General features: G+C 44.7%; 1 protein-coding gene across 1 annotated transcript in view; it reads left to right on the forward strand.

The window, feature by feature from the left end:
- The window catches only part of celf4 (CUGBP, Elav-like family member 4), a 57,393-nt gene extending 40,200 nt beyond the window's left edge, over nucleotides 1–17,193 (forward strand). Inside the window, exons 2-13 of the mRNA XM_084463789.1 lie at nucleotides 75–123; nucleotides 4,086–4,214; nucleotides 5,668–5,747; nucleotides 6,385–6,525; nucleotides 6,940–7,078; nucleotides 7,658–7,810; nucleotides 9,440–9,550; nucleotides 11,162–11,224; nucleotides 11,617–11,697; nucleotides 13,427–13,570; nucleotides 14,113–14,330; nucleotides 16,764–17,193. Coding sequence (XP_084319915.1) covers nucleotides 75–123; nucleotides 4,086–4,214; nucleotides 5,668–5,747; nucleotides 6,385–6,525; nucleotides 6,940–7,078; nucleotides 7,658–7,810; nucleotides 9,440–9,550; nucleotides 11,162–11,224; nucleotides 11,617–11,697; nucleotides 13,427–13,570; nucleotides 14,113–14,240 — 1,218 coding nt within the window. The 3' untranslated portion in view covers nucleotides 14,241–14,330; nucleotides 16,764–17,193. The remainder of the gene's footprint in view (nucleotides 1–74; nucleotides 124–4,085; nucleotides 4,215–5,667; nucleotides 5,748–6,384; nucleotides 6,526–6,939; nucleotides 7,079–7,657; nucleotides 7,811–9,439; nucleotides 9,551–11,161; nucleotides 11,225–11,616; nucleotides 11,698–13,426; nucleotides 13,571–14,112; nucleotides 14,331–16,763) is intronic.
- The last annotated feature ends 5,307 nt before the right edge of the window (nucleotides 17,194–22,500 follow it).

Raw genomic sequence — 22,500 nt, forward strand, 5'->3', positions numbered from 1 at the left:
TGTGTGTGTGTGTGTGTGTGTGTGTGTGTGTGTGTGTGTGTGTGTTTCTCTCTCTCTCTCTCTTCATTTCACAGATGAACAGACCTATCCAAGTGAAGCCAGCAGACAGTGAGAGTCGAGGAGGTATGTCCCCCCCCCACACACACACTCCACACACCCACATACCCACACACACACACACACACACACACACACACACACACACACACACACTCCATCCTTGTCCTCCTTCCTTCCTCCCCTCCTGTTGTTCCTCTTCCCCTCCTTCCTTCCTTCCTTCCTCCATCCTTTATTTCCTTCCTTCCTCAGTCCTCATCCCCCTTCATTGCCTCCTCCCTTCCCTCCCATCCTCCCTTATTACCTTCCCTTCCGTCTACACTGCTACAAGCATTGATGCCCATGTGAATCAGCCTCTCCATTAGACGGACGCATGAGACAGGGCTGCGTACCTCAACACAGGCTGACAGGCAGGCCAGACCCACCCCCCCACCCCCCCCCCCCCCCCCCCCTACCCGCAGCCCCCCCAGCCACAGCCCACCCCGACCCTCCCTCTACTGTTCACAACGCATTATGTAAACGCCAGTCTCCTGCGGCACCGTGGCTGGCCTCGCCCGCAGCTCCTTTCCAGGAGTTTCATCATACTCTCTATGCACAAGCATGCAAATGCATTAGGTTCATGTAAGCCCAACCCCCCCCCCCCCCCCCCCCATTCAGCCACACACACACACACACACACACACACACACACACAGATACACACACGCTCACACCCACACACACACACACACACACACACTCACACAGATACACACAAACACACTCACACAGATACTCACACACACACGCTCACACAGATACACACACACACACACACACACACACACACACTGTCCTAGGTCGTGTCAAGCTTTAGGGTAAATTATGGTCAATTACCCTCGTCACATCCAGCCGCTCTGTCACCAGCCGCTTTTAGTTGACAAATGTAAGCTTGTGAAATGTAAGCTTAATCAATCGATGAACTGTGTGTGTGTGTGTGTGTGTGTGCGTGTGCGTGTGTGCGTGTGTGTGTGCGTGTGTGCGTGCATGTGTGTGTGTCTGTGCGCACGCGTGTTGCTGGTTCTATTTCTGTCTGTGTTGGTGAGGCCATGTATACGATCACCCTGCTGACAGCTAAGACATCTTCAAGCCCATTTTCTGTCTAGACTTATAGTGACCGCAGGCCCAGACGTGGATCGATAGATTGTACAAGAGGAGGAGGATGGATGGTGTTTGACTTGTTTTGGGCTTTAAGTCCTTGAAACCTTTCAATTGTCGATACGACATGGACCGAGCCAGGGTGATTCGTACAGTCTGGTGGAAATAGGGAGAGAGGAAGAGGGATAGGAGGGAGGGAGGGATGGAAGAAGGGAGGCAGAGAGGGAGGGAGGGAGGGAGGGAGGGTGGGAGAAAGAAGGGAAATAGAGCATGGGAGCGAGGTTGAAGGTTGCGGATGGACTGGGTTGTTGCGGTGTTTGGCTGCAAATGAAAAAGAAGAGGGAAAAAAAAAGGAGCAGGAGAGGAAGACGGAACAGGAGCGATCGCATGGCTTCTCTCTCTCCGTTTAGTTTGGTCATCCTCTAAGTATGATTGATGGAGGTGGGGAGAAAACCTTTCTGTGTGAAGAGAGAAAGGGAGGAAGGGAGAGGGAGTGAGAGAGAGAGATAGAGAGAGAGAGACGCTAATACAGAACTTCCAGAACTCTCTCTCTTTCTTACTCTTTTACTCTCTGTCTCTCTCTCTCTCTCTCCCTCTGTCTGTCTCTCTCTCTCCTTATGTCTGTCTGTCTCTCTCTCTCCCTCCCTCTGTCTGTCTGTCTTTCTCTCCCTCTGTCTGTCTGTCTCTCTCTCCCTCTGTCTGTCTCTCTCCTTCTGTCTGTCTCTCTCTCTCCCTCTATCTGTCTGTCTGTCTGTCTGTCTGTCTGTCTGTCTCTCTCTCTCTCCCTCTGTCCGTCTGTCTCCCTCTCCCTCTGTCTGTCTTTCTCTCTCCCTCCCTCTGTCTGTCTGTCTATTTCTTCCTCTTGCTCTCTCTCTCTGCTCTCTCTCCCACTTCTGCCCTTTTCCTCCCTCCCCTACGCCCCATCTTTTTATGAATTCACTTCTGTCCTACAGCCGTCACTGATGTCCTTTTCCTTCATGCTTCTCCTCCTTCTCCTTCTAACCTCTTCCTCTCTCCTTCTAACCCCTCTCACTACTTCTCCTGCTTCTCATCATTTCCTCACTACACACTTCCTCCCACTGGCTCTCTCCTATTCCCTCCTACACCCTCCTTTCCCATCCTACCCCCTCATTCTCCCTTCGCTCTCCTTCCCCATGAATATCAAATCTGACACCTTGGTTTCCAGATTATCTTATCACAGGTGAATCCGCATTAGTTTGAATACATAGATAATATTTTAGTGTCTTAGCATATATTACGGTGCATATGTGATTTTTCTAACTGTTACACAGAATTATGTAGTTCAAATGTAGTTAAGTGTAAGTGGTTTCTGTGTGCGTGCGTGCATGCGTGCGCGTGTGTGTGTACATAGTGCACGACCGCACACTGCAGGCTGCACTACTGCAGCCTATGAGACTGCAGGCTTTTAAAGTGCAAAGTGAATTGATCTCAGGCTAAACATGTTAGTAAGTATTGTGTGAGCCCTGTGTAAAGACTCCTTTCCTGAAGAGAGATGTAATGTTTATTGGTGCCCTCTCTGGGGAACTATAAAGGTGTTGGACACCAATGCGGTATTTGTGTGGAAATGTGTGTGCGTTGTCTTGTTTTGCACCTGTGCTGTATGGGTGTGCATTAAAGAATACAAGGGAAGCGAAAATGCATAAGTGGACGTATGCATCTTGAGCGCGCGCGTGTGTGTGTGTGTGTGTGTGTGTGTGTGTGTGTGTGTGTGTGTGTGTGTGTGTGCATGCATGCATGCATATGCGTGTGCAGGTGTGCGTGTGTGTGTGTGTGTGTGTGTGTGTGTGCGTGTGTGTGTGTGCGCAGGTGCATCCAGATACACATGATTGCGTGAAAGCGAGAGTGTGCTTCCTCCACACCTGGTGTGTGACCCACTCTTGTACACACCCAACCACCACTACCCACCCCCCCCCCCCCCCCCTCACTCCCCTCAACCCCCCCCCCCCCCCCCAAACCTAAAGTGCAAGGCCAGAGTGCAGATTAGTCTTGTTGACTCGGCAAGGACACCCTGTCAGCCATACACAGCAGGGAGTACACCCCAGGCGCGCACATGCAAACCCCAAACACACACACACACACACACACACACATATAAATATATATACCCACACACACACACACGTGCACACGGTGTCACAGGCCTGGGCAGAGCCACGCCACCCGGGCCAAGACATCAAGGTTCATTAATTTCCCAGGCTATACATCCATTACCGCACGCAGAGCACACACACACATAACAAATAATACATAACACACAACATAATACATAATAATACACCCCACTCCACCACCTAGAGACCATCAGATGCTGCTACGCACCAACACACTTCACCAACCCCCCCCCCTCCTCCTCCACACACACCGTTTTGCCTGGGGTTTTTCCTTCTTCTACCAATTGAACCATTACTCATTCAATCACAGCGTGGCGCTACATGCTTTGTCAGTGACAAGGGCCGGTTGCGACGCTAGCCCGACGCTAGCCAACTGCCGGCTATAGCGTCGGCTAGAGTCTACATGTGTACGCACACATACATACACACACACACACACACACACACACACACACACACACAAGGTGTCAACGACAGGGTTTCAACGCAGAGATCTGTCGTATGCGCTAAAGCTAACGAAACCCAGCGCCGCCAGTGGCATCACGCACAAAGACAACGAGACGCACACACACACACACACACACACACACACACACACACACACACACACACAGACACACACACACAACGTTTCTCGGCGTGGTTGAATGAAACCGAAAAGAAAAAAAACAAACGTTACAAAGAGCGTGAGGTGGAGAGCGGGAGGGGGGGGCGAGTTTGTGACCCAGTTTTGTCTTGTTTTTCACATTTTTTATATAGAAGACAGAAAGCTATTTGTGGGCATGCTCAACAAGCAGCAGTCGGAGGACGATGTGCGGCGTCTCTTCGAGGCCTTCGGCGGCATCGAGGAGTGCACCATCCTCAGAGGTCCTGACGGAAACAGCAAAGGTCAGGCCTTCTTACCGTTTTGTTTTTTTTTTTGCTTTATGACACATTCAATAGACTTGGAAGCCTTTTTTTTTTTTTACCCGTTTTTCTTTTTTTTTTTATGAGTGACTTTGCAAAGTTCACCTCCAACACGCCCGCTTGTCTCCATCAAACCCAGACCGAACGGGGGGGGGGGGTTACGTAAGAGTTTATACGACTGGAAATCGTAACAGTTGAAAGTCTTCCCTTTTTTTTTTTTTCCATTTCCCTCCATTGAACAGACGGAGCGCTCTCTCTTTACGGGTGAACTCCATTAACCTCCGGAGTCAACTTGCATGGCTCTGCTTTTTTTATAGAGTTTGTAAGTGGGGGGGGGGGGGGGTGAGCAGAATTTTCATTTTGTGCAAAGCTATTCATCAACACTGTCCGCGGTGCTAAGAAGGGGGATAGAGAAGTAAAGAGAGAGAGAGAGAGGGAGAGAGAGGAAGAGAGAGAGAGAGAGGGAGATGGAGAGAGGGAGGAAGATAGAAAGAGACTTTTCATACAAAACCACCCACATCTAAGCCACCGTCAACTCCGACCGACATCTTATCAAGTCGGGGGGTGAGGGGGGGGGGGGTTTGTTTGGGTGGAAAAGTTGTCCTTTTCAAAACAACTGTCAGGGTGCTGCTGCTACACACACACACACACACACACACACACACACACACACACACGCATACACATGTTCCCGGCGCTAAAGTTCATCAGCGGGCTTAACAGCCAATCAATGACAGCCGCGTGATAGCTAAGCCTGATGATTACAGTGCGCTTGATCGTTCCCGGTCCTCTGTGAAGCTGCATTAATGGAGCTTCATCAGGCGGCTTTGCGCGGCTAAGTGGGACTGGGCTCAATAATTACTGGGGGGGGTGGGGGCGGGCAGGGGGGAGGGGGGGGCTTGATCATTCACATTCATCAACAGGGGCTTACGTCAATAAAAAGCGACACCGATTTGAGCAATTTTGGCATTTTTTAATCCGCTGTTATCAGACGATAACGCGACTGGGTGTCAGACGCGTCAGTGTGTTGTCAGGGCGACCGCCGATGATGATGATGATGATGATGATGATGGTGGTGATGATGATGATGCCGATGATGATGATGATGATGATGTAACACTCTCTCTCAGCACAAAGAGAGCACTAGGGTTCACTAAATGTCTTGTGGCAGGGGTGAACTCTGAACTAGGACAGGCTCACAGACAGAACACAGACACACACACACACACACACACACACACACACACACACACACACACACACACACACACACACCAAATGGGAGTGGCAATGTTTATGCACTGACATTGCAATCAGTTTGTTTGTCTCAGACAAGTCTTTGAGAAGGAAGTCACTTGGGTTTCGATTCTATTCAAACTTGTTCTCCTCTCCTCTCTCCCCCTCTCTCCTCCTCTCTCCTTTTATCTTGTCTCAGGCTGTGCGTTTGTAAAATACTCATCCCATGCTGAAGCCCAGTCAGCCATCAGTGCACTACACGGCAGCCAGACCATGCCCGTGAGTACAGTGAGTGAGTGTGTGTGTGTATGTGTGTGTGTGTGTGTGTCTGCATAGCTGCAAGTGTACATTTGTTATACTGCCTTTTTCTTTACCAATTCCTAATGTTTGTTTGTGTGTGTGTGTGTGTGTGTGTGTGTGTGTGTGTGTGTGTGTGTGTGTGTGCATCCATGCAAATGTGTGTGTGTGTGTGTGTGTGTATCTATGTTTGTTTGTGTGTGTGTGTGTGTGTGTGTGTGTGTGTGTGTATGTGTGTGTGTGTGTGTGTGTGTGTGTGTGTGTGTGTGTGTGTGTGTATGTGTGTGTATATGTTTGTGTGTGTGTGTGTGTGTGTGTGTGTGTGTGTGTGTGTGTGTGTATGTGTGTGTATATGTTTGTGTGTGTGTGTGTGTGTGTGTGTGTGTGTGTGTGTGTGTGTGTGAGAGAGTGTGTGTGTGTGTGTGTGTGTGTGTGTGTGTGTGTGTATATGTTTGTGTGTGTGTGTGAGTGTGTGTGTGTGTGTGTGTGTGTATGCGTGTGTATGTGTGTGTATATGTTTGTTTGTGTGTGTGTGTGTGTGTGTGTGTGTGTGTGTGTGTGTGTGTGTGTGTGTGTGTGTGTGTGTGTGTGTGTGTGTGTGTGTGTTGTGCGCGCGCAGGGGGCCTCGTCCAGTCTGGTGGTGAAGTTCGCAGACACGGATAAGGAACGCACCATTCGCCGCATGCAGCAGATGGCCGGTCAGATGGGCATCTTCAACCCCATGGCTCTGCAGTTCGGAGCGTATGGAGCCTACGCCCAGGCAAGGCGCCCAGGCAAAACGCCTCTGTCCTGCCTGCTTATTTATTCATGTACTCAGAAAGATCTCAATTAAGGAGCGCCACGAGTGCATAGACACCGGCTAGAGCGCGTTAACCGGGAATGTTTATGAAGATAATGAAGAGACGCCCCTCAGCCAATCACCGCTCCCCGTCCCGCTAAGCCCCGCGCCAGGAGATGTCGAACATACAAGTGCAAAATTACGCAGGTGGTGGCGGTTGATGAAGCCGCTTTTGATTTGGTTCTAAAAGGATTCCCTCCCCCGTGTCTCTCTCTCTCTCTCTCTCTCTCTCTCTCTCTCTCTCTCCCCTTCTTCTCCATCCCTTTCCTCCATCAACGTCATTTCCTTTGCCTTCCTCACACTCCCCCCCTCCCCTTTTCCCCCACATACCGGCAGGTGCAGCAGCAGGCGGCGTTGATGGCGTCTGTGGGCCAGGGAGGCTACCTCAGCCCCATGGCGGCCTTCGCGGCCGCCCAGATGCAGCACATGGCCACCATCAACGGAATCCCCGGGGGACCCATGACCCCCACGTCAGGTAACCGCTGCGCAGGGGAGGGGAGGAGATGGAGGAGTGGAGGGGTCGAAGGTCACGTCATGGGCTAGTGGAGAGAATCTGAGGTCAGGGAGGGAGAGATAGATGGGCTGGGGGGGGGGGGAGTCAACCGGTAAAAGGAATTCATATTTCACCACTGGGGGTTTGGGCTGTTGTTGATCGGAGTGGGATGACGGACAGACAGAGGTCGCAACGCGACCAGCAAATCATAGTAGCGTCGTAGCGTCGCAGCATGCCTCATGAGCGATGAATGCTGTGCGATTGCAGCTCTCCCTCTCCCTATTTTCAGTGTCAGAAACAATTCCCCGGTTCTCCATGTGAGGTGCCTAAAAGGGGCTTGTAAGGCTTAACGTGTCACTATGAAGATAATGCAGGAACCATATACTGGCGTGACATTTAGCCCCCTCCCTGCTCCATTGGTGCAGCCCCTCTGACATTTAAAACCATCGCTGTGGTGCCCGCAGAATGGCAAAACTTTTCCTGTGAACTCACAGTGATCCCCTTGTCTGATTATGTACTGTGTGTCTGTGTGTGTGTGTGTGTGTGTGTGTGTACCTACAGGAGGTAGTACCCCGCCTGGTATCAGTGCCCCCACAGTGACCAGCATCCCCTCCCCCATCAGCGTGAACGGCTTCACTGGACTGACACAGCAGCAGGCCAATGGGCAGCCCCCTGCCGAGGCTGTCTTCACCAATGGGATTCACCCTTATCCCGGTAGGAGGGACTAACGCAGGAATGATCCATAAACACACAAACACACACACACACACGCACACACACAATTCCTTTTGCATGATGTTGTCAATAAAGGTAATATTGAACTACCTCAATAAACATTGTTAATAAAGCGTTCTGACAAACTGAACTGAAGCAAAGTACAGACTATCGTATATTATACTGTTAAATTAACAAACAAATGTAGAATAAATAAAACATGCATACACCCAACAAATATATACGATAAGAAAAAATATGTACAAAAAGTTAATAAAAAAATGAATAAAACAAATACAATATATTATACAATGGTTAAAAAAAACCTCTTAGACAAATTTTTAATAACAACCAAGTCTATTTAAATCCATATCAAAAAAAAAATCTCCTTGGTGACTCAAGAGAAGCCAGAGAGTTTGACTAGCTAGCCCCATCTCATCAAGCCCCTCACGGCCAAATCCTATAAGGGTCCTGATGGCAAACGCCTGGTCACCTTTCATTTCTAGCCCAGACTTACAAGATCAAGAAAGCGCCCCAGCCTGAGGGGTTGACACCGGGCATCGGGTCACCAGAGGGGTGCACAGAGCCATTATTATCCACTAAGTTGGAGCTCAGGGCCCGTAAGCGCTTTGGAAATTACTGTACAAAAAATCGTCAAAAATGATTTCTCTAATGGTATATCACAGGGTTAGAGAGAGCGAGCAAGCGAGAGAGAGCGAGCAAGCGAGAGCGAGAGAGAGAGAGAGAGAGCGAGAGAGAGCAGTCGAGGAGAAGCTATAGGAAGAGAATGGGGGTCATTGGGTGATGCTCTCTGGTATAACCAATAACAATGGGAGTTGTGGCATGCTGGGACTAGCTGGATAGGAGACGAAAGAGCGACCTCTAGGTCGCACGCAGGAGAGTTAACCGTGACACTTGGTCATGGTAGGAAGGGCGTACGAGTGAGGGAGCCACCTGAACCTGAGAGAGAGAAAGGGAAAGAGAGAGAGAGAGAGTGATAGGGTGGAGAGAGAGTGCATTCCTGTCATGGAAAAGAAAGTATGCAAATAATATTATCACAAATGACATAAACTTCTTTACTTTACTACTAGTTAATTTAAATCTCCTTTTGCCTAGATATAGCTTTCTTAATCTCTCCAATTGATAGGTGTTTACTGTAGCCACTGCGGCAAAGCAAATCTCCTGAGTCTTAGTTTATTCCATCGATTCCGTCGATAGTTGTCTTGCATATTTGCAGACATGTGGACTTCCCTTCATATTGTACAGCAAATCAACTTGTCCTTGCCGTCTCAACACAGTCACTCCCCTCACCTTTGTTCGGTGAATATCAGACCTAAAAGTCCTTTGACGCCACTGCCCACAATGTGATCATTCATCGATAAGAATAATGTACACCCGTTGTTGTCTGACTATCCTCAGTAAATGCTGCCTGTGCGTCTTCCCATGATCATGTTCCATGAAATCAAATACGTTGCTGTCACAAAGTGTCATCCATTCCCTCTCATGCAACACAACCACCCTTTCAGTCTGGGTCTGTACTGTGGTTCCAATACAGCACATGTTGACAAAAAGAACTCTCCTTTTCTCTCCCCCTCCTCCTCCTCCTCCTTTCCTCATCTGTGTCCCCAGTGTTGCAGGAGGTGGTCTTTAGGGAGGAGTCAGAGAAAAACGGCCTGGCCGTGGCTCCCAGGAGCTGTTTTGGTGTCCAGGGGGGCTGCTTCCTCTCCTCTCTCTCTGAAGGTATATGGCGTGCTCCCTCGCTCACCCTCTCCCTCATCCTCAGGCGTGTGTGTGTTTGTGAGTGTATGTGTGTGTGTGTGTGTGTTCCTCTGCTCTGTCGCTGTTTGTCCTCCTCATGCTGTCGCCAGAGCTTTTGTATCATGCATGTTCTTTGCTCGGTGTGTGTGTGTGTGTGTGTGTGTGTGTGTGTCTGTGTGTGTTCATGTGGATGCAGGGTTTGCATATCTGTAATGTCTTGTTTTTCTGACCTCTGTGATGACTCAGTTCTGCACGTTTGCAGAATGAATGTAGCAAATATTGCTGGGACTATGCCTACTCCATACATACCAGCAAGCACATACACACACACATGCACACACACACACACACACACACACACACACACACACACACACACATAAACACACACACACAAGCCATGACTGTTATCTTCCATGAATCATGAGTCATGGGCTGTTTTTAATGTAGCACATTTACAACTATCGTACAAAAGGTTAAAGCAAAGCAAAATAAAATAGAAAAATACTGGTAGTCCCACACAGGTGGTCTGTTCTCAGTCCTTGTTGTCCCTATATATTATTCTTTGATCACAAGCACACACTAGTAGTTAGAATACGCTTAAGGGTGAGCTTCACAACAACAACAGCATGTCCTGAATAATGATAGAATAGAGAGAGAGAGAGCGAGAGAGAGAGAGAGGGGGAGGAGGGAGAGAGAGAAACAGTGAAGGAGAGAGAGAGAGAGAGAGAAAGATAGATTGCTATGAGATGTCACTAGACATGTTTGCATGTATAAATAAGTCAACAATGTATAGTGTCATACTGTCAATAATGTTGACCGGGATGGGTAAAGACAAACAGTAATACTGTGACCCATCCCAGGTAATCGTTTGATTAACTCAACCCTATCCTGACCATTAACTCATTGTATAATATGATAGTTTCACTGTATAGGTATGTTTACATTTGTATTATATTGTATTTTAGGCAACGCAATACAAAAAACGTTATCCAATATTGAATCTTATTTTACTTTCTGTGCTTTGGCAATGTAGTTGTTAATTTAGTTATCCATGCTAATGAAGCCCTTTGAATCTTGAAATATTGAGATGGAGGGAGAGAGAGAGAGAGGGAGAGATGGAGGGAGAAAAATATAGGAAGAGAGGGAGGGAGAGATAGTGGGACCAATGGAGGGAGAGAGGGAGGGAGAAAGGAAGGGGGAAAGGAAGGGAGAGAAGGAGGGAGACTCATAGAGGGAGAGGGGGAGGATTGGGTCCCTGCAGCTCTCTGACAGACGGCCAGTTGACACAGCGTTGTGTCGCTCGCTAACCGTCCGGCTTTCTCCTCCTGTCCATTCCTCTTTTTATCACCTCTCTCCCCCTCCCTTATCCCGTGTCCCTCCTCTCCCTCTCACATTATGTATCACTCTATCCCCTCTCCCACCCCATGTCTCCCTCCCTCCATCCATATCCTCCCCCAACACCATCTTTCTCTCTGTTGGCCTTGCGCACTTTCTGATTCTGACTCTCTCTCTCCCTCTCTCTCTCTCTCTCTCTCTCTCTCTCTCTCTCTCTCTCTCTCTCTCTCTCTCTCTCTCTCTCTCTCTCTGCAGCTCAGAGTCCCACTGCAGCTGATCCTCTTCAGCAGGCTTACACAGGAGTCCAGCAGTATGCAGGTCTGTCTGTCAATCTCTCCCGGGAGCATTGAGTGTATGTGTCTGTGTATGTGTGTGTGTGTGTGTGTGTGTGTGTGTGTGTGTGTGTGTGTGTGTGTGTGTGTGTGTGTGTGTGTGTGTGTGTGTGTGTGTGTGTGTGTGTTTGTCTCTGTGTGTAACATGCAAACTCTATTGTTTCGTCTTATCTGATCGATTGCCTGGTGTATCTGGGCGCAGTAAATGTGTGTGTGTGTGTGTGTGTGTGTGTGTGTGTGTGTGTGTGTGTGTGTGTGTGTGTGTGTGTGTGTGTGTGTGTGTGTGTGTGTGTGTGTGTGAATGTGTATGTGTGTGTTCGGTGTGTGTTAGCCAAGAGTGTTATCTGATCTGTGTGTGTGTGTGTGTGTGTGTCTCAGCAGCCTATCCCGCTGCATACGGTCAGATCAGCCAGGCCTTCCCCCAGCCAGCACCCATCATCCCCCAGCAGCAGAGAGAAGGTACCCCTCACACACACACACACACACACACACACACACACACACACACACACACACACACACACACACACACACACACACATACACTGACAAACACATACACACACACACATGCACACATAGATCCACAAACATACATCGCTACACACACACACACACACACACACACACAGACACACACATACGCACAATCACACAAAGATATCCACATATGTGCATGCGCACACACACACATACACACACACACACACACACACACACACACATACACTGACAAACACATACACACACACACACGTAGATCCACAAACATACATCGCTATACACACACACACACACACATACTGACAAACACATACACACACACACATGCACACATAGATCCACAAACATACATCGCTATACACACACACACACACACACATACGCACAATCACACAAGGATACCCACATATGTGCATGCGCACACACACACACACACACACACATACACTCACAAACACATACACACACACACACGTAGATCCACAAACATACACACATATGTGCATGCGCACGCACAGACACACACAAACATACACACACACACATACAAAGATCCACAAAAACACAATCCTATACAAACACATACACACAGACACACACAGATACATGTGCACATACACACACACTAGTGGTAGATACTAACAGATGTGTGCTCTAATCATAGATGTGTGCTCTAATCATCTCACGACAGAATGGGTGACACTTGATAAAGTTTAAGTTTAAATGTACCCTTTTACCCCAGCGTGATTGTATGATGTCTCCTCCTATTGGCTGAGAGAAAATAGTGAAATAAAGCTGAGCAATCCATTTTACAAACTACCCAGAGAGTGAAAGAATGAAATGAAGAAGCAAATAAATCAGCTTGTATTTTGCACTCTTATCAACACTTTGTATAGGCATCTCCAGAGTGTTTCATAAAAAACTGTGGAGACCAACTCCAGTTATGCTGAAAGGAACTCAGTGACCTCCGTTTGGCTGGGTCTGTGCTTGGGGTGTTACTGCCCCCTTGTGGTCACACAGAACACAACTGGAGAATAAATAACTTCACTGACGTTGAGCTCTCTGCTTGGTCACCGTACTTGTTTTCACTATTCCCCTGCCTTCAGTGAGCGTGATCGAAAGTTACCCCTTTTGAAAGTCAAAACCAAATTAATGTTGTCAAAGATAGGTTGGAACTCATAATCTCCATTTACTAATAATTGCAATTTATGTAACATTTTGAACATTTTGAAAAAAATGTGTGTAAAGTTAATAAAATGTGGCTTTCAGTTGGGTTTTTTGTGTATATATGCTGTTTCCTCCATCCTCTAACTATGACATCTTTGAGGTCATTTTTAAATCAGGCGTGTCCTCTCCTATCCTTCTATCCTCTGTGTTTTGGCTTCTAGTTTCTAATATATACATTTCCTTTGTACTCTCATTCTTCACGTCATCTCATGGCCATCTTCTTTTCTTCCCTGCTCTCCTCGCTACAACTACTAACCCTCTGCAATTCTCTCTCTCTCTCTCTCTCTCTCTCTCTCTCTCTCTCTCTCTCTCTCTCTCTCTCTCTGTCTCTCTGTGTCTCTCCCTGTGTCTCTCTGTGTCTCTCCCTGTTTCTCTCTGTGTCTCTCTGTGTCTCTCCCTGTGTCTCTCTGTGTCTCTCTCCCTCTCTCTTCGTGTTGTGTCTTCCTCTGTGTGTCAGGGCCGGAAGGCTGCAATCTGTTCATCTACCACCTTCCCCAGGAGTTTGGGGATGGAGAGCTGATGCAGATGTTCCTTCCTTTCGGTAATGTCATCTCCTCCAAAGTGTTTGTGGATCGGGCGACAAACCAAAGTAAATGCTTTGGTGGGTAAAAACAAATAAAACCAAGAGATTATTTACTCTTCTTCTTCTCCTCTTTTTATCTTCGTTTTATTCTCCTTCTTCCAGCATGACTAATAACCTTCTTTACTGCAGATAATTTACCTGAGTCTGAGCATGAATGAATCACACAGGTTTTTGTTAAACGCTGGGGGGCCCAGAGGACTGGGTATCTGTGTCATGAAAGCCGCTGGAGTTTCCGCCATTGTGCTAGAAATGTCCTGATGTTTGTGTCTTGTAACTGAAGGAATGCTACTACATAAAAGGCCTTTGTTTACAGACGACGAATAAGCGATAACATTCTTTTGTAATAATATTATTGAATAACATTATTAATCAATCAATATCATTTGTTGTAATATTTGTAATATTTTGTGTCTTTGATGCTTCTGTTCTAAAGATTCCTATTTGTGACCATGTTCGTGACATCCCATGTTGCCTGTAGATGTGTTCCTCACTTCGATGTTTCAACAGATGTTTTCATCTTACTTCTAACCAACATCTATCCTCTCTCCCTCCCCCTCCAGGGTTTGTGAGCTTCGACAACCCGGGAAGTGCGCAGGCCGCCATCCAGTCCATGAACGGCTTCCAGATCGGCATGAAGAGACTCAAGGTGCAGCTGAAGCGGCCCAAGGACGCCAACCGCCCCTATTAGCCCCAGCCCCCTCCCCTGCCCCGCCCAGCAGCCCCCCCTTGCCCTGGTGGGCGGGTGAGGGAAGGGGGGAGAGGGGCAGAAACATCACAGGTCAGACCTTGGGCTTAACTTTGATACCCCCCTCCCCACTCCCTCTCCCAAGCCATGAGTTGAAAACCATTTCTTACTTCTGTTGAGGCAGGTGTACAGGTTTAAATACCGTGACATTGTTGGATTTGTTGGATCTGACATGGATTCATTGTGTGTGTGTGTGTGTGTGTGTGTGTGGTTATTTTTATGGAAAAAACATTGCCATTCCCTTAAAAACGGTGCTTGTGAAAAGTAGCTTTTAACCGCTGCCAACTGTGTGCAGGTTCAAGGGAGTTTATCTTTTATGGAATTTGATTTCCCACTTATGAAATTCATTATTGTGTCAGGTCCCAGCGAGAGGGCTATATGCAATACAACTTTAATGACATTTAGGCCTACTGGATTAGGAAACTTAATAACCATCCTTTTGAAAATCATCGTAATACAGTAAATGTGCTTTTGAAATGGCTGCACACTCTATAGGGACGCTTCATGCTTCCGAATACAGACGAGGAAATTGTGTTTCTGCATTGCTGTGTATGCTTTCTGTTCTTCATCTGTTTAGCAGGCAGACCAGTTAGTAGTTGGAATAGGAGCTAGAAGTTACTTACCAACTTCCATATATGTGTAAATGAAACCGACATTTCCATTCAACATCGATAATTTGACACTTTGATCTAACAGCGACTAACAGTGAGTTGGGATACATACATGTGGTTAAGGAGCAAGTAGTGTTAGTATGTTTGGCTCAACAATGCCTATAGGTGGAATTTGGACATTGGGAAACCCAGTATGCCTACCTTTTGAACCCTATACCCAGCCACTATCCTGAAAATGCATAGCTCACATGCATATATATATACTGTTTATAAAAAACCCACATGTACATTACAGTATACACTATATAGTACATGCATACTTCACTTTTATACTGTGTATATACTGCTTATAAAGCCTACATACCACACATGTAAAGTGTATTTACTGCATGGAAAACACATATATTTCCCATGCATACCGTTTATAAAACATGCATACATGTACTACACATGCTCACATGTACTACAGTGTATATCTACTGCATATAAAAAATACATACCTCACATGCAGTATATATACTGCATTTAAAACATACATACCTCACATGAACAGTTGACATGCTGCATATAAAACATACATACCTCACATGCACAGTATATATACTGCATTTAAAACATACATACCTCACATGTGTATATCACATAGCGTTTATAAAACACGGGCAGCCCACCACACGTTACTCCTGTTAGGGGAAGGATCATTGCCAGACGGCTGAGTGTTTTCAACACAGAGACAGAAATTGCATCCAACAGACATTTATTAGCCCTGAGGCAGGTACGCGCGCCGTTCCCTCCCTTTTGTCTTCTCCCTTCATCTGCGTGATGGAGAGTTTAGGCAGCGCTGCTTATTCACCACTGATGACTTCATTCACGAGCAACTTATCACCCACTCACAAACTAACTGAAGCATACGCCGATGGTGTCCCGAGGCGAATCGTCGCGCTCAGGAGGGTGCGCCCGCCATCTAATGGGAACGCGTCACAGAAATATGCGACTCCAATTCAATGTGACATCTCCAATCACGTTCAATGTTATTGGGGAGGGTTCGTTCTTTTCTTTTTAGCTCTGAGAAATGTTGGCTCCTGAAAAACACATAAAACACTTTGAACTCTATTATAGTCATTCGATGAAATAGAATGAATTTATATATTTTTATGTGTTGTAAGAGAGTTACAAGAAAATAGATGTGGTCTTGTTCAATGTGCTTTTTTAAAGGAGATGTATTATGTGATGTGATAATATGGCACAGTGGTATTTAGATCGTTTCCGTAGACCATCCCACTTGGCCGGTTTTAAAGGTGTTTAAGAGTCCTACATAACTCATATTGACAAGGACTTATCTTGCCTCTACACGTTATGGCAGCCCTCTTAAACCCTAGTTTTATTTTATTTTATTTTATTGCGGTAGTTTTATTATTGATTTTTTATGATTACTGGTACATTGCAATTCTGTTTAGTCAAAAAAGTATACAGTAACAGTATGGATATGCAGTGTGTTTCGGTCCTTTCATTGCAAAATCATCTTTTACCATCGTCACATCTACGACTCATTAGCATTAGCAGCAAGATACCTACAATGACAACTAAAACTATTGTTTATATATATATATATATATATATATATATATGTTATGTATAATTATCTCTGTTATTATATATATTTGAATTATGTATAATTTATAAAATAATTCAAATTTTTTTCTGTAGTGTTTCACAGAATATCAATTGTACTATAGAATACTTAAGAAAACAACCCTTTTAATAGAATGAATATTACATTTTCAGTCGATCTGACCTTTTCATCTTTAATAGTGTTTGTCAATAATACGCTGTTTTCTCTCTTAACCCCCTCTAGGTTATGTAGAGCTGGACCACATGTTTGACTACTTGCTATCTGTCATCGAGTGCATTCTCGACAAATGGACCACGGAGAGAAAGGAGAGTGAGAAAGAGAGCCACTACCAAGTGAAGGACAAAGCGCGCTGGATGTATCTAACCCTTTGGAACTAAGAAAGACTTTGTATTTGTACGAGCCTGGCCCCACCCAAGGACCCCCTTGCCCTTCGCCCTGCACACCCATACACACCTCTCTCCTTACTGTTCCCAACTTGAGTGAAACACACCCTTTTTTTCTGGACCAGGAACGTTGACGTTTAGTCGAATCGCAAAGAAGATGAAGAAAAAAAAAAAAGTAATTCAGAAACCCCTCAAAAACGACCAACTGACCACTGAACTATTTACGGAAATAAGGACATCAAATCCAACCTGAACAAAACAAACTCTTGAAAAAACACAAAAAAAAAAAAAAATGATTGAAAAAAGATCAGTGGATTGCCCTCGGAGATCTTTCTTTACGGTGGGTCAAACATGAGGCAATTTGCTTTCGAAGACCAATTTTTTTTCAAGACTTTGAAATGCGAAAAGGACACATTTTTGAAGAGAGAACTTAAGGGAATGTGATATTTTCAGGACACAAATTGGCTTCAATTTGGGATGGCCATGTTTAGCTCAGAGTGCCTGTCCGTTTCCAGGGGATACTGTTGCCAAGGAGAGCTATAGCAACGGTCTCCAGGGAGTCTTACCTGTCATTCCTTAGTTGTTTTAGGGACCAAAAGACCAAACATTTTTATTGCTGAGGACTTGTAGCTCTAATATACTCGGACCAGTGCATCTCTTTCAATCAGTGTTACCTGGCTAAGGAGTTGCCTATAAAAGACATGTACATTTCGAATATATATATACGACATATGTATATGTACATATATATTGCTGATATGCTTTTTGAATACAGGCAAAACTATTTCAGATGACCAAATGGGGTCGCTCACTTCGCTAGTTTACAATTACTTAAAAGAAAGTTTTGATTTATTTTTCTTTTCTCTCCTCATTTCTTTTTGTCTGGGGTGGGATGGAGAGTGCATGGGGAGGGGCTGCTCACATATCACAGCCTTACCTTTTATATCTTGACATCCTAACCTCATAGTTATGATAAGGAACATCCGATACCTTTGAGATATATGAACTTGTTTATATTTGCAGTACATATATATACCAAGCATTCAAGCAAACGTATTCATATATACAGTATATATGGATAAATAGATATTAATCAAAAACAAATATATGTATTTATATGCACATATTTTATATATGTGTGTGTCTGTATATAGGGCGGCTACTGACGATGTTGCTGTAATTTTTTTGTAGAGTTTAGCTGGAGTTAGATACATTGCTCTGCTTGGGAAGAATCGCAAATCTGGCAGCTCCCAAAACTGCAGCCATTCCTATCTCTGATTACCTATATGCTGACACATCAGATATTGCTGAAATATAGATGTGTCTCTGTGTAAATATACACATATGGTGTAAATAGTATCTGAAAAATGCAAAAAGCCACATTTCAGTAGCAGGCTTTAAGAGAATCAGGCTAAATAACTTTGGACGACAAGGACAATTATCTTCGACTCTATTCCAAACATATCCTTTGAGCTTCACACGTGTATGTGCACCTGTGCACGTAAACACACACACACACACACACACACACACACACACACACACACACACACACACAACAATGCAACGACAATACATTAGCACACACAGAGACACACGCAACCAACACACACATACACACACACTCACAAACACACAAACACCATTGCACATAACGTACAACACAACGTGCACATCTCTTTGAAAACTTGAACCAAAATGAATGAGTCTCACGCCCCTCCCCCCCCCCTCACCCCTCCCCCACTGCTCTCTTTCTGCATTCAGATAAGTGCATGTAGCATACAGGCTGCCACCACCTCCAGGTTGCCTTGCCACCTGCAGTATTCGCCATCCAGCACTGTGCTCTCAAGTCGAACCCAAACTGAACTCCAAGCAGCCAACACGCTATTATGATGTCAAAACCCCTACAGCAAGACCCATGTCATTTCTTAGCCGTCTTTTGGAGAGCTTCACAGTGCATGCAAGTCTTTTTATTTGAACAGACTTTTACACACACACACACACACACACACACACACACACACACACACACACACACACACACACACACAAAAAATACCTGACTTGGTTCATTGGTGTCTCTGGATAAGAAGGAAAATAAATAGCTATCAGCATCTAGTATTAATGTTAAGTCATCGGAATACACATGGAGGAATGAATGTGGGCATTAAGGTAACCTGATGGAACCCTTGGGGGACAACTGACCCAGGGGGGTGGACCTGCTGCGCCGCACCTGTCTGTCTGCGGCTAGCGTTTGCGATCAGGGTGGCCCGGAAGGTGCCGGATGTGGAGGCTGCGAGCACTGAGGGGCGCAAACGATGTCTGGATTGTTCTGATTAGTGCATCACTCATCTTCACTGCATCACCTGTGCTTCATTCTGTCTGGGGGAAAAAAATGGAAGTTAAGGCTGAATTCAAAGAGTGGCTTTTCTATCGAACATCTTGCAGTTAATGTATGGATCTATAACGCTTAACTTTAGGATTTAGGGATACATTTTGTTTTGTAATATTACCCATTGGTTCATAGGATTTTCAATCTTACAATCTATGAAAATGAAGCAATAAGCATATCAAAATCATTCGTGCTATATGATGCCAGCCGGTGTTATATTGATTCAGCGCAAAGTTTCTCATATTATTGTAAATGGCATGAACACTTTCTATATACCTGTAAAAGGTCAGGGGAGTTGGTTTTATTGGCCTCTGTACTCGACACAGATAGGAATGGTCGAGATTGCCTTATTAATATTTATAAGGTGGTATGACACCATGCTTCTGTTGGCCGCCGTTCCAAATCTAACTGTTAACTGCTTATTGTTCCATTTCCCTAGCGTCTACGGCTAACCTTTCTCAAGCAGATTGAATACCGTTAACATTTACCTTCCTAAATCAACAAGGCCCATACATGCCATAGCCCCGCAAGAAAATAAGAACATCTCGTTATGTAGGCCAACGCTATGCCATGACATTTTAAGGGAAAGCCAGTACCTAGCTTGAAGGAGAGCTTTAACTTTTGTTGAAGAGGAAAGGAGACGAGGAAGGTTGAGGAGAAGAAACATCCAAACACAAACCAATTCATTTCAAGGTGATTTTGCTCTAGCTTGAAGCAGGGCAGGCATTTTATTAAAACCATCGGCGGGGTAATGTGAGAGATTGCTCAATTAAAAAAATGAATAGCATCATCTTCTGGCAACAACACTACCCATGAAACATGACACGATAAAATGTCCTTAGATCTGTGCTAGCTCCACTGTGCCATTTCATTTCCTTGACTCTGTTGGCAGGCATAGGCAATCCCACGCCAGACTCATCGATGACAAGGATTTGGTTCAAAAAAATATTAAAAGTTTGTACAGTATCTACTATGAATAATTGCCTCAATAAGGCATTTTTCCAGCATATATTTCTGTGCCAGGAACATTTTAACGTCCGTCATAATGTGGGCAATTTTGCCGGTTCAATGTTAAGTGAGTGGAGGGAGGGGAAGCAAAAAGGACCAAGGCCAGTCGAATGCTCATCTTCACCTGCTCCGATTTTCAGCTGCAACTGTTTACATTAGAAGGGTGGGGAAAAAGAGGAAAAAAATACAAAAAAATGGTTCAAAAGAACAAGAAACGGTGCAAACGTTTGAATATAAATATATATATAAATATATAGATAAACCGATGAATATAGTGTACATTTTTTTTGGGTTGCTCTGTTTTCCTCCTGTACATAGGTTTGCATATTTTATAGGACTTTTACTGCTATCTACAAGGACTGGATTGAAAATGATACTTTAAATACTAAACCAACAAAAAAAATATATGAATGAAAACATGATAATATTCGTTGAAAACCAGGTACAAGAAAGAAGTCTCTAGGATATGGTACAATTATGGGACCTGAGCAAGGCATTTATCCAGGACACAGTCAGGGAGAGCACTGACCTCAGTTAGAGCTTAGACATGCATTGACCTTTCTCTTTTTTTATATATATATATACAAGTATTTGGAAGTGTTCTATTAATTTGTTTAAATATTTATTTACGACTCATGTGCGATATCATATGCATGCTTACATGGCATTATTTTTCTATGAGTTGGTACGTGACCAAATAGTTTTTATACGACATGCGACAGCCAGCATCGTTGTCTATAATGATGATCATTGTTCCTGTGCGCAAAGGCCTTCAGCACGTCTTTCATGGAGAATAATGCTCCTATTGACCAAGTGATGTCAAAGACAAGATTTTTATTGCTTTCCATTAATTTATTGTTTTTGTTTATTTATTGATTTGTGCCATTTGACTAAAGACCAGAGCTCTGTTACTGCCATATATTATGGTTTTAACTGCTACTTATTACTGTAGTTTATTTTAATTATTTCCTTTTTTTCATAGGGTTATATTTGAGACCTGGAGAATTTGGCGACTCCCATCCAAAAGTCAGCCACTTGAAGGTTTAATACAATAGAGTATTGCTGTTACACTATTGCAATCAATTACTGTACCTCTAAACACTGTAAATTACATTTTTGTGTTGTATTTCTAACATTCTACTAGCCAATTCACTTTGCTAAAAGATTGTACAAAAACAACCTGTTTAGACATCATGTGCAAGTTTTAATCAATGAAACATTCCATAACATGCTGATTGATCAATCAGGTATGTATTAATAACACAGTATTCTAAGTTCACATCGGTACTCATGGTATTAAATACCAGATTAAATGCTAAATCAATGTTTGACTGCTTGCATGAACCACTTTGGTTAGTGGAGTTTCTTTTCTTCTGTCTTTTTTACTTGTGCTGCTTCCCTCCCGTTTGACAGAGCTCTGATCTTCAACTGTTGTCTTCAAATCAACAGCATTAATTCAATGAAATCTGCACTATTTCATCAACAATCTGTTTATGGACATCTCTCAACGCTGTTATCGATGATTTTGTTTTGGAGACGTCACTAGTATTACTCCTCGAATTACATTTTGCAGCAACGATGGTTTCAACAACAAACGTATTCTGGAACTCTCTTCCCGATTTCAGCACACGTGGAGAGTGGGTGGGGGGGGGGACTGAATGTTGCATAATAGAGCTTTGCCCCCCGCTCCTGTTGAGCTAAGCTTCTAATTGGGCAGTTTGCTTTACTCTCTCCAGACTGCACCACTCTCTGGTCCCCTGGACTCTTTTTGTAATTTTAAATGAATGACGCGTCTCAGCTTAGCCCAATAATAAAGCACAGTCTAGAGTAAAAACAACAAAAGATATACCTCTGTTGTGTCCTGAGTGATGTTTACTGACCATAACTGTCACCGTTATACCGCTGTTGGCTCAATACAGCCCGTTGTTCTGACACCACCAATTACTGCTAAATTACACACTATTGGGTGCTTATTCCACCGACAATTTACCTCTTTCGACAAACAAGCCAAGGACACACCTTCTACAGCCCTAAGCATAAACCAATGACTCAGCCACAATCAGAACGCTTACACACACATGAGGGTACAACCACTTCTAGAATGAATTTATGTTTATTTATATTAAAATATACAGTATTAGCAGAATAATTGAAAAATATTGTGATCAACGTTGTT

The sequence above is a fragment of the Micromesistius poutassou genome, assembly GCF_964030765.1.
Source record: "Micromesistius poutassou genome assembly, chromosome: 2".
In the NCBI taxonomy this organism is placed as follows: domain Eukaryota; kingdom Metazoa; phylum Chordata; class Actinopteri; order Gadiformes; family Gadidae; genus Micromesistius; species Micromesistius poutassou.